At 36.6% G+C, this 13,121-nt stretch overlaps 1 protein-coding gene across 2 annotated transcripts in view; it reads right to left on the bottom strand.

Annotated features, from left to right (window-relative positions):
- LOC127869069 (katanin-interacting protein-like) overlaps positions 1 to 13,121 on the bottom strand; it is an 89,251-nt gene that overhangs the window by 40,690 nt on the left and 35,440 nt on the right. For both annotated transcript variants that reach the window (XM_052411349.1, XM_052411350.1), the window contains 2 exons: positions 5,149 to 5,278; positions 4,310 to 4,488 (listed from right to left, as the gene is read on the bottom strand). In XM_052411349.1, coding sequence (XP_052267309.1) covers positions 4,310 to 4,488; positions 5,149 to 5,278 — 309 coding nt within the window. The remainder of the gene's footprint in view (positions 1 to 4,309; positions 4,489 to 5,148; positions 5,279 to 13,121) is intronic.

Genomic DNA, 13,121 nt, shown 5'->3' with positions numbered 1-13,121 from the left:
ATGATGGTGAACAAATGTGCCAAATGATTTTAAAATCTGACGATGAACGACATAGTTATGGCTCGGACAAGCTCATTTATGGCCATTTTTGACCTTTGAACTCAAAGTGTGACCTTGACCTTGGAGATATCGACGTAATTATTTCGCGCGACACACCGTCCAATGATGGTGAACAAATGTGCCAAATGATTTTAAAATCTGACAATGAACGACATAGTTATGGCCCGGACAAGCTTATTCCGCCAGCCCGCCAGCCAGCCAGCCAGCCAGCCCGCCAGCCAGCCCGCCCGCATTCGCCAATCTAATAACCAGTTTTTTCCTTCGGAAAACCTGGTTAATAAAAGGAAACGTCTTGAGGGCACAGTAGTTGGGGGGGACAATAATTTTTGTATAGAATATTTCAAAGGGCCATAACTCTGTGAAAAATCATCCGACCAGAACCCGCTGATAATATCCACATCTCCTCTTGGTAGTGAAGCTTCCCATAAAGTTTCATTGAATTCCGGTCATTAGTTGCTGAGAAATAGCCCGGACAAGAATTGCATTACATGTACAGTTAATGGAAAATTTCAAAGGGCCATAACTCTGTGAAAAATCATCCACCAGAACCCGCTGATAATATCCACATCTCCTCTTGGTAGTGAAGCTTCCCATAAAGTTTCATTGAATTCCGGTCATAAGTTGCTGAGAAATAGCCCGGACAAGAATTGCACTATATGTACAGTTAATGGAAAATTTCAAAGGGCCATAACTCTGTGAAAAATCATCCGACCAGAACCTGCTGATAATATGCACATCTCCTCTTGATAGTGAAGCTTCCCATAAAGTTTCATTGAATTCCGGTCATTAGTTGCTGATAAATAGCCCGGACAAGAATTGCACTATATGTACAGTTAATGGAAAATTTCAAAGGGCCATTACTCTTTGAAAAATCATCCAACCAGAACCCGCTGATAATATGCACATCTCCTCTTGGTAGTGAAGCTTCCCATAAAGTTTCATTGAATTCCGGTCATTAGTTGCTGAGAAATAGTCCGGACAAAAATTGTGCACAGACGGACACACGGACGGATAGACGAAGCGGCGACTACTTGTATATGCTCCCCCCAAAATAAATTTTGGGGGAGCATAATAAGGAGCAATATAATTATACGGATGAATAAGGGGCAATATATGGCTGAACAAAGAGGAAAATATGTAGGATTAAGAAAAATATTGTTAAATACAGGGATATATATGAATGAATAAGAAGGAAAATATGCATAATTAAGAGATGTATATGGATGATTAAGGGGCAATACATGGATGAATAAAAAGCAATAAATGGATATATAAGAAGCATTATGTGGACAAAAAAGGAGCATTTTTAGTAAATAATGAGGAATATATTTATGAATATAAAGACAAATATATGGACAAATAAAAACCAATACATAGATAAATAAGAAGCAACAGAGGAATTCATAATTATGCCCCCCTTTGAAGAGGAGGGGTATTGTGCTTTGAATTTGTCAGTCACTTGGTAAGTCCGTATACTTTTCATTTCCATGCAATATCTAGTGAACACTTTGACCTACAACCAAGCAAAATATGGTTTTGTGCGAAAAATAAAATAAAACGCCTATTGATTTTGAGTTAATTATGTCAAAGGTCACGGTGGCAAGGGCTTATCACAGAAAAGTTGTTTCTGCCATATATCTTAGTCCTAAACTCATGAATATGTTGAAGTTTGGGAGGGGGGGGGGGGATTTATTTCTAAGAAGGGAAAAGCCTTTTGATTTGTTGGTCCCCAGGTCAAAGGTAACAGTGACAGAGAATTGTAACAGAATATTCGTGTGGGCACTAGTTATTTAGAACATACATACAAACATGCAAAATGCAAATATGTTTTGCGGTCCATGAGATGAAAAGAAGACACATTTTGTTTTTTAGGTCACCAGGTCAAAGGTCCAGATCACTTGCATCAAGTGTTTTTCATAAAACATTGTTTCAAGAGAATTCTTTGATCTCCAATCATATTAATTGATATACTGCTTACTTTGGGAGAAAATAATGAGAGATAATGATTTTGAGGTCAACCGGTAAAGGTCACAAGACTTGTTAAAGGAAATTGGTATCCATTAAATAATTTGACAACACTTTAACTTCTCGTAATGCATTGGTTAAGTGATTTCTTGGTGGAAAGTGAACGCCTATTAAAATTGGGGTCATCATGTAAAAGTCACTGGGGTTTGCATCATGACATTGGTTTCCACGCAATATCTGTAGAATTCTTAGGATTATATAAATTAGTATGCTAATTAGGCGTGACAAAGGATGAACCCTAATCCTTTTTAATTTAAGATATCCAAGGCCAAGGTCACAGAGACAACTATGCTACAAGTTGGGGGTCATACATGTTTTACAAACATCTCATGTTCAACTTGAATACCTTAATACAAGTATATGTTCCGCATAAGCTTAAAGCCAATAACGTTTAATTAACAGTCATAAAACATGTTCCTCTGGGACGTATGTTGAGCCTATATAATGGGGTGTAATAATAGCTATGTAAACTAGAGCTTTGTCACAGACGTAACTATTACCCCCACATGCCGCATTGACACATAATATTTTGCATGTCGTCTTCACAAAAAACAGCAGACACCATGCTCAATTTTTAAAACGCACTTAGTGACCCCTTGACCTTGTTTTTGACCCAGAAAGACCCATATTCTCACTTGGCCTTAAGATCATCTCCATACAACTTCTGACTGAGTTTGGTGAAGATCGGGTGTAAACTACTGGAATTAGAGAGCGGACACCATGCTGAATGTTAAAACACGCACTAAGTGACCCCGTGACCTAGTTTTAGGCCGGGAATGGCCCATGTTCAAACATGTCATAGAGATCATTTAGATAAATTGGTGAGGATCAGATTAAAACTACTTGAATTAGAGAGGGGACAACATGGTGAGGTTTAAAACGCACTAAGATACCCCGTGACCTAGTTTTTGACCCGGCATGACCCATATTCAAACTTGCCCTAGACATTATCAAGATACAACTTCTGACCAATTTTGTTGAAGATTGGATAAAAACTACTTGAATTTGAGAGCGGACAACATGGTGAGGTTTAAAACACACTAAGTGACCCCATGACCTAGTTTTTGGCCCGGCATGGCCCATGATCGAACTTGACCTACACATCATCTAGTTACAACTTCTGACCAAGTGTGGTGAAGATCGGATTTTAACTACTTGAAATAGAGAGCGGGCACCATGCTCAATGTGTAAAACGTACTAAGTGACCCTGTGACCTAGTTTTTGATCTGGCATGGCCCATGTTCGAACTTGGCCTTCAGATCAGCTAGATAAATCTTCTGACCAAGTTTGGTGAAGATCGGACAAAAACTACTTGAATAAGAGAGAGGACACCATGCTGAATGTTAAAAAACGCACTAAGTGACCCTGTGATCTAGTTTTTGACCCGGCAAGGCCCATGTTCGAACTTGGCCTTAAGATCATCTAGATACAACTTCTGACCAAGTTTGGTGAAGATCGGATGAAAACTACTTGAATTAGAGAGCGGACAACATGCTGAATGATTAAAACGCACTAAGTGACCCCGTGACCTAGTTTTTGACCCGGCAAGGCCAATGTTCGAACTTGGCCTAGACATCATGTAGATACAACTTCTGACCAAGTTTGGTGAAGATCGGATGAAAACTACTTGAATTAGAGAGCGGACAACATGCTGAATGTTTAAAACGCACTAAGTGACCCCGTGACCTAGTTTTTGACCCGGCAAGGCCCATGTTCGAACTTGGCCTAGACATCATGTAGAAACAACTTCTGACCAAGTTTGGTGAAGATCGGATGAAAACTACTTGAATTAGAGAGCGGACACTTAATACGGACCGACAGACAGACAGACCGACAAGTTCTCTCCTATATACCCCCCTAAACTTCTTTTGTGTGGGTATAATTATTAAATATTCATTATACAAAAACTTCAAAGAGTTTAAAGAGTTATCATCAATATAAGATTATTTAATACAGAAATTTATAATGGGATTTTGTTTCTAGTTGGTCTGCAAATTGATTCTGTCAGTCACAAAACATGTCTACTATCTCAGTTACCTTTCCAGGGCTTCCACTGGCTTAACATTTTCTTAAGCAAAATTTGCCTCACAAAATTCTTTATTTGTCTACTTAATTGGTATTTATGAAGAACACAGTGTAGCCAAATATTTTTTTCTTTAAACAAACTGGTCTGTTTGTAGCCATAGGCTAATTTGGTGAATGTCAAAGTCAGCCAAACTCTCACCTTTTAGTGTGTCATCAAGATCTGGCTCTGGCTCTTGTTTTGCAGCCATTTCCATGGCAACAGGCTGCTGTGCAGGCGGCTGCGGCCCACTTGGCTTGTCCAGGTATTTCTCCACTACTGACTTACGCAAGATCTTCTCCTCCAATTTTCTGTGTGACACTGGTGGCCGGGACTCCATACTAAGCGAGATACACACTCGTGTAATGAAAGAATTGGGTAAAACTGTGCTGGTTCCAGAAAAAAGGAACTACCCCGTATATACACCAGTAGATTCCTTACATGTAACAGTGTAAGCACAATGAGTAAACTGTTCTTAAAAGTTTCTGTCCCCCAAAACAGTTTTTCAAATGTAACTTGGTTACTGCCATTGTACTGTTCTCCATACTAATCATTAGCAAATCGATAAAACCATCACGTTTGTTATACTGGCATGTAGACTTAAAGACAATTACATATTTTAAATATTGAATGGACTAAAAGTGTCTTTTCTAAACATGAATCAGAATCCAACATTCAAGTTTCAAAAACCTTTCCCAATCAGAAGTAAAGTGAGAACGGCTATATGCAACCAGCATAAAAGCAGAACAGCCTGCAAGTACCTCACAGACTGTTCATGTTTTATTATGTTTTCTATTCATCAGTACCTACTACTCATCAGTACCTAGTGGTTGAAAATGAAGCATTTAAAAGTACAATCTAGTAAGAAAGGTGTTTTATCAATAATATTGTGATTTTCTTAAGGACAAAAAAAAGTGTCAATATACATATCTGAGTGGTAAGGGGTTAAACTTGACTTAAAGGGTCACCAAAGACTAGAAAACTACTCAGAATTTCTATACCTTTCCGACACGGATCTCGAGCTGTCCACCTCAGCAGAACTGTGACCATCAAGTCTGGCCCCCATACGCTTGGACTTTCTCGGAGTCTTCGCGCTTGGCTTCTTAGATGGGTGGCTGGGCTTGGAGGCATCTGCAAATAACAGATGCTTTTAAATTAGGTGCTTTAGATTTCCCCCAAATACACCAAGTACTGGTTCTAGTGCCAGGAAACAGACTCGAGAGCGTTTCAATAAGCCTGAGGCTTTGCAATCGAGCTAAAATAAATTGGTTTAAACCCAAATAACACTTCAGACATCAAACAGTCAGAAATATGGATGGAAATTGCAGGTTGGCTGGATTGAGGAGCATGTGAAAACAATACCAGAAAAAAGTCAGATTTTTATTTTTGAAAACTGCTTATGGTGCACAGTTCTATGCAGAGATTGCAGTCTCCTGGAAAATCCCCAAACCATTACTGCCTATTGGCCACATTGTCTGGTTTAACTGTCATTGATTCAAATTCCAGTTTTTGGCCAGAGAACTACAAATGGGTACTTCAGCTAATTTTTTACCAGCCATGATGGCTAGTATTCTTGAATGTGTTCCTAGATCTCATCAAGTTTAACAGACATGCCTGAGAGATTTCATGAAGAATTACATTGCCAGTGCACATCATAAAACAAAACAACAGTGTTTGTTCTCATTTAAAGAGCTCATTCTTACACATTTCATGCTCCTTGTGGAAATACTGTGCTTTTGAAGCAGGACAGACCCCACCTGATGCCACCTTCTTGCCCAACAAACCACAATCTAATACCAAGATTTTCAACTTTGTTAAAAATCTGGTTAAAATGTAATGATTTTTAAGCCCTATAATGTTCCTTTTAGAGTATTGAAAAGACCAGGGCTCAAAATAAAGAAGATTCTAGAGTGTTTTTTTATTTAAAATTGGGTCCAGTAATCCGCCCCATTCCCAATGGAAAAAAGTATATATTTTTCCCAAATGGGAGCTTAAAATTACCAATGGAAGATTTAAACAAAGGCCCAAAGTCGCTCACCTGAGAAAAAAAATGACCTGTTTTTTGCAGCCCAAGATATCAATGGAACAAATGTTCTAACCAAGTTTCATTAAGAATGAACAACAAATGGCCCCCTGGCGGCCATGTTTTTCAACAGACCTGAACCATTTTTTAACTCGTCCAAGATATCAGTGGGAAGAATCTTCTGACAAAGTTTCATGAAGATCCGACAATAAATGTGGCCGCTACAGTGTTAACAAGGCAAATATACGCACAACGGAAGACAGACAATTGACAAAAGGTGATCACAAAAGTTCACCATGAGCAAAAAATATTATGCTCATAAAGATTGTCACCATGTGTAAAGATGATATTATTAAAACTAATTGAGAAAACTAAATCAAGATATGATAACAACATTTGCACTCAGCAAGTGTCATTCAGATTGAACTAAAAATGTGACTAAAAGTATTCACAATGTTTCACTATAAACAAGAGATTGCCAAGGACTATGGTCCCCTACCGGTGAAACTCCACCATTGTCAGTAAAAAATAAATAAATAATTTGTTGAAATAGCAACCAGAATTTTTGGTGTAGGAACAAAACGAAATGACGTGCATAATCTCCATATTGCCATCTATCCATGTTTCAAGTTTCATGAAAAAATATGAAGAACTTTTAAAGTTATCCCAGGATCCAGAAAAGTGTGACGGACTGACTGACAGACAGCCGGAGTGTAAACCATAAGTCCCTTCCGGTTTCACCGGTAGGGGACAACAACTGAAGACATACACAAAAACTACCACCCCCCTGAGAGCTTGAAATTAAAAAATCTACATTAATCTGCAGAGATATTTCTTAGTTATATAACAAAAGCATCACAAAATGTCTGGTAGAGGTAAACCAGCAGGAAGGAAGGGGAAAGCTCAGACAAAACTGCCAGAAAATTAGGAAACTAGAGTGTTCACAAGCTTTTTTACTATATAAATATAAGAAAAAAGACCCCCCCCATGGCGGCCATGTTTTTTAACCGATTCAAACCATTTTCGAACTGAACTGTCGTATCCAGAAAACAAATGTTGTGACCAAATTTCATGAAGATTGGGCAAAAAATGTGTCTTCTAGACTGTTTACATGTTTTCACTATATACATATAGAGAAAACTGCCCCACCCCCTGGGGGCCATGGTTTTCCACCCATCATGACCATTTTCAAACTCGTCCGAGATATCTATAAAATCGATGTTTAGAATAAAATGTATGATGATTGGGCAAAAAATGTGACTTCTACAGTGTTCACAAGCTTTTTTTACTATGTACAAATAAGAAAAAATGACCCCCCCCCTCCGGCGGCCATGTTTTTTTACCGATCCGAACCATTTTCGAACTCAACCGTCATATTCAGAAAACACATGTTCTGACCAAATTTCATGAAGATTGGACCAAAAATGTGACTTCTAGAGAGTTCACATGTTTTCACTAAATACATATAGAGAAAACTGCCCCGCCCAATGGCGGCCATGTTTTTTCACCTATCTGGACCATTTTCGAACTCGTCCGAGATATGAATGAAACCAATGTTTTGACCAAGTTTCATGATGATTGGGCAAAAATTGTGACTTCTAGAGTGTTCACAAGGTTTCTCTATAGCCATATAAGGAATACTGCCCCGCCCCCTGGTGGCCATGTTTTTCAACGGACCGGAACCATTTTTAACATTTTCAAACATTTTGACAAAGTTACATGAAGATTGGGCATCAAATGTGACTTCTACAGTGTTCACAAGGTTTTTCTCTTTTTTGACCTAGTTTTTGACCAAGCATGACCCAGTTTCGAATTCAGTGGAGGTATCAATGGGACAAATGTTCTGACCAAGTTTCATGAAGATCAGACAATAAATGTGGCCTCTAGAGTGTTCACAAGGCAAAATGTTGACGACGCACGACGGAAAAAGGGCGATCACATTGTGCTCAGGTGAGCTAAAAAAAAAAAAACTCAATATTTTGTTCATCACCCATCCGTAGTTCAACCTTAGTAAATATAATACTGAGAACACCTGTATTCTCAATTTTGAAGCATTTTTGGCAAAACAACATTAATTTCTCAATTTTAGTCAAAACACCAAAAAAATTCCCATTCCAAAGGGACCTGGCTCCATACCCAAAATGGTGAAAAAAACACTATTCTAAGACAAATGTTAACCTAGGTCAAAGTAACTTAATTGAACATTTTCAAACATGATTTTTCTTGTAAAAAACACAATATTTTAATTGTCCTTGAAAGTTTTGTAAAATAGGAAGCTTTTGAAGATTTGCTAAAGAATAAATGTAAAGAATTGAAAACCAACCAAAATACCTTTTTATGTATCTCATGTTCAATTAAGTTCAATTTTAAATAAGATTTTTTATTAATGAAACCCAACACTATCTAGTAAAGGTATTTTTATAAGGCCTCTTCTAAAATCTGTTGTAGAATAAAAGAATTGAAAACAACATTAGCTTATTTCAAAGCATGTTTGCAGACATTTTAATTTCAATGTCTTCACAAATAAGGGTATATATACCCTGGTAGTTCTACATGTACCTACCTTTTGCTTTATATTTATCCATGTTTTTAAAATGCCTCCAAATACATGTAAATGATTGAACAAGTTTTATCTTTGAAAAATCTCTAATGTAGTCCCCTCAACCAGGGGAAAAGACATTCAAAGATTTCAGCCCATCTTGTTTCAAAATTAAAAACCAAAATATTATATAGAATTAAAAGAAAATGGTGACAGGCAAAGATTTACACCCAACCTTGTTTAAAAAAGAAAAAGATTTATTTTAATCTAAAACCCATCGAGAAATGTGTACAAATGAAACATTTGCAAATGGATCAATGGTCCATTAATTTAAAACATAAATATTTAATTTCACAGTCTGGAGTCCCTAGAATAAATTGTAAATAACAGTGCATCCTGAAACAATCTGATAATCCTGTCAATATTATTCCATTTGATGATTCATGTCTACATAATTAGCCATCACACAATCACATTAATGTCAAAGAATAAAACATCAATGACAAACATTATTAGGTAGTTTTTCTCCGCTGAACACTTGTAGTTACAAGACAGTTTGCCCCAATTTAAAATCGATCTCAATTCATCTTATCTACTGAATAAAGTAATCCCAAATGCTTTACCCAAAACCTTAAGACATGTTACTCTGTTTAAATGCTACTATTCATTCGAAACTTGGCTTAAAGAAGTAAATGACATTTGCATTTGATAAGTGCATTTGATAAGTTAATGTGCAATCAAACACATTGGTATTCAATTTAAATGAATAAATATCTTCAGAAAACTGTTTTTGAGTCAGGGTAGCTTCTATCAAACGAATACTGGTAAAGCTTCATATTTCAACAACAGTTTTAAAATTACACAGATTAAATAATCTTCTGAATAAACAAAATGATGTTATGTAAAAAATTTATAAAAAATCATAAAATAATACAATCTTTATGTTCAAATACTGCATCAGTCCTTTTCTTAATGGCTTTTTACCCATATTAAAGATATGATCCTATAAGATTTTTAATATTAATAAACTCAAAAAAGACTTTAAATTTTATTTTCCAACCAATGGTTTTCAAACATCAACTAAATTAAGCATTATATTGGTCAATATTTTAATTCAAGACATGGTTGGAAACAAGAATGTTTAATTTGTGCGTGCAGCCAGAATAACTTACTTACCAGATTCAATGTCTTGCATTGGCCAATGTTCAGGCAACACCCATTTTTTTCTATAAGAAATATTTCCACTGTCAACAACCACACTATTTGTTTTACTCTCATGCACATTAGGTAATTTTGTTCTGTAGTCCTTACTTTTGTTACTATTAAGTTTATCTGACTCTTTACTGCTAGAGCTTTCAAGACCCAGCAATGTTTGCTTACGCAAATCTTCTAACGACATAGGCTCCTTAACATCAAAAGCATCGTTCGGGGAAACTGTCTCCATAGGCTTAGAATCTTCAGTGTTTTTTGTTGTTGCTGAACTAGTGGACTGTGTACTTGAGAAAAAGTTTGTAGGCTCATTCGCAGACGCAAAATTCCAGTTTTTTCTTGCCCGTTTAAAGTTCTTAATGCTCTGCGTCAGTGATACGGTAATTGGTTTCCTATGAGGTCTGGTGACTTTAGGTGAAGGATACTGTGGAAAAGCCAGCGGGGAGTCTAGAGACTCTTGGGACACATGGGTGACGAAATTCGCTCGCCTCGGCACTCTAATGTGCGTGTAAGTTGGAGACTGCAGATACCTCGATTTTGCTAAGACCTCCGACGTTGATGCATGGTTTACTGGATTGTCCTTATCAGGTGGCAGATAAGTGAAAGAATTCGGCACAAGCGAAGGAAACAGTGCTTTCGAGTTTGGCTTAAAAGTTGGCAGTTTAAGTGTTTCAGTTTTGGGATTCCAATCATTATAAGTTACCTCCCTTTGACCGTGATTGTTCATATCTGTCTTATTTTCCTCATTATCTACTGTAACAACTATCTCCGGCACCGACTTCTCTTTCTTCACCAGCTTCAATCCTCCATCGATAGATCCTTGTTTTGAAAATGACCTGATCCGGTGGCGACTGTTTTCCCGCGAGAGCATTCCAATTCTCCCCTCTTCCTCCTCCTCCCCCTCAGCAATCTGATACATTGGATGCACGCCATCGCCAGGATGTTCGGAGGCTATCGTGTTTGCTGGTCCATGCGCCCATTTCCGTCGTTTTTTCTCCGAGGTGTTTTTCTCCAGCCGTTTTTGTTGCAGATCTTGCTGCAACTGGTTTTTCACCCATGCTCCTTGATTGGCAGAATAGCCTGTTGTCCCGCCCAGTTTTAAGTACGGAAGATTGAACCCATTTCCTAATTCTGGTACACCATTCATTTGTGAATATGCAGCAAAAGAGCCCATACTTTCTTCATTTAAAGCAAAGTTTCTGTTTTCATATTACATATTTTTCACACTTTTGTCATACAGGCAAATTGTAATTGTTGATTTTTTTTGCTTTCATATTATTATATGCATTAAAGTTAATAAAGCTTTTTTTCATATTCATTAAAGTGAAGTCCCTTTTTGTAATAAAAAAATCACACAGTTTGGAAAGCTTTCATTTTTCATTCTTTTTCTAACTTAAGACCTGAAAGACATTAATTTAACTTGTGCATTTAATTTCAATACATGGTAAATATTCATTCCATTATCAGATTCTGTCCACAATCAATGTCTGAATACACAAAAACGGTTTTAAAATCACACTTGCACTACTTGTTTGGCAGTCTTTTCTTAAAACAATCACTTGAGATTAAAGATAAATCCTGACTTTTCAACAAAACCACTCAATACAAGTCCTTGAATATGTAAATGCTCATTAGTCCAAGATATATCAAAATGTACTGAAAGTCTCTTTGAGCATGTGTCCCTTACATACCAAAGTCTATAGATTTTATTTATATACAATATTGTATGGATTAAATAAAAAAACACACATTCTTTAAAAGTACTACATACAAGCACTTGTTAATTTATTGCCTTAGCGATGTTATACAACAATTCATGGATTCAACTCAACAGATATAAAAAAACAAAACCAAGAGAAATTTAATACTGTTCAAAATTAGTGAGGCATTACATAGGATCACTTGAATAATTGATCAAGTGACACATGAATACGTCACAATCAAATAACCAATTCTCTCTTTTCATGGTCTCTAAAATACCAATAGACATATCACGCTTAAATGGCGAAAGAAAACTGTTTAATTTAACAATATACCTTCTGATTTTTTTAATTTCGTTCCAGCCATACATACTGGTCTATTTAAATACAAAGTCGTGTATCTAAGAGACTAAAAGCATGCCAAAACCAACAGCTCCTTTTTATTTGCAGAGGAGGTCATGACTCCTATAAACCCAGCTATTACAAAATAATCATTAAATTTAACCATTTACCGTAAAAGGTTGTGTATAAGGCGCACATTTTTACCCCCAAATTTAATTTTAAAAACTTGATGCGCGTTATGCACATCTACAGCCATGCCAAGACATTTTTTCCCTGTCAGTTACCCAGTTACGGTAACTCGCATCATTCTGTTCCCCCTATGTTTTAACTGTAACTATGTTAATAAATGTGTTATATTTACGATCTGAATATAGATGGACAAACGTTAGAAAGTTAACATTAATATTTTTTATCTTTTACAGGTACATACAGAGCATTGAAATCAAATAAATTTGAAGAAGAAAATGAAAAACAAGGAAGCCATTTTTATTAAAACTTTATTGTTTTTTCCCACAATATTATACCCTACTGTACTAAGGTTACACAATTTATTTGGGGGCACTTGTCGATTAACGATAGTATGTCGGCAAGGTCTTTCCCGATATATTTATTATTATTTTTCGTGCTTTTCAAATGTGTTAATAAAATTGATGTTGTGTTTGTTTACACGTTTTCATCTGTCTTGTCAAGATTGGGGTTGTGATTATCGAGCAATTTGCATCTCCTGTCAAGTTTTTGTGAAGCTGGGCTATTATCAAAACGTGAACCAGCAAACAACTTCACACCTCCATTGTTTGTTTAACGCCGGTAATGTCAGTAATGGTGTTGAGAAGTTTGAGTCGTTTAAGACTCCTGTCAATTATAGACGCTCGAAAAGAACGCGTGAGATGGGAAATGTAAATAAAATGCGCGGTTGTGAATTAGTCATGTGTGAATAACCCCGTGCCAATACGAAAAAAAAAATCAGTGTCTTAGTTATACCAAGCACACTTCCGCAACGTGTACTCCTCCACGATAAAATCGTGGACAGTTACTTCGAAGACTTATGATGAAAACCTCGATGGTATCCTCGTGGAAATTGTGCATTTCATGCATAATTCATTTAAATCGAAACATTTACGCGTAATATTATAATTAAAAAAAACACACACACAAACAAGT

Source organism: Dreissena polymorpha, chromosome 2 (assembly GCF_020536995.1).
Source record: "Dreissena polymorpha isolate Duluth1 chromosome 2, UMN_Dpol_1.0, whole genome shotgun sequence".
Lineage (NCBI taxonomy): Eukaryota > Metazoa > Mollusca > Bivalvia > Myida > Dreissenidae > Dreissena > Dreissena polymorpha.
This window is presented reverse-complemented; position numbering and strand designations above follow the sequence as displayed.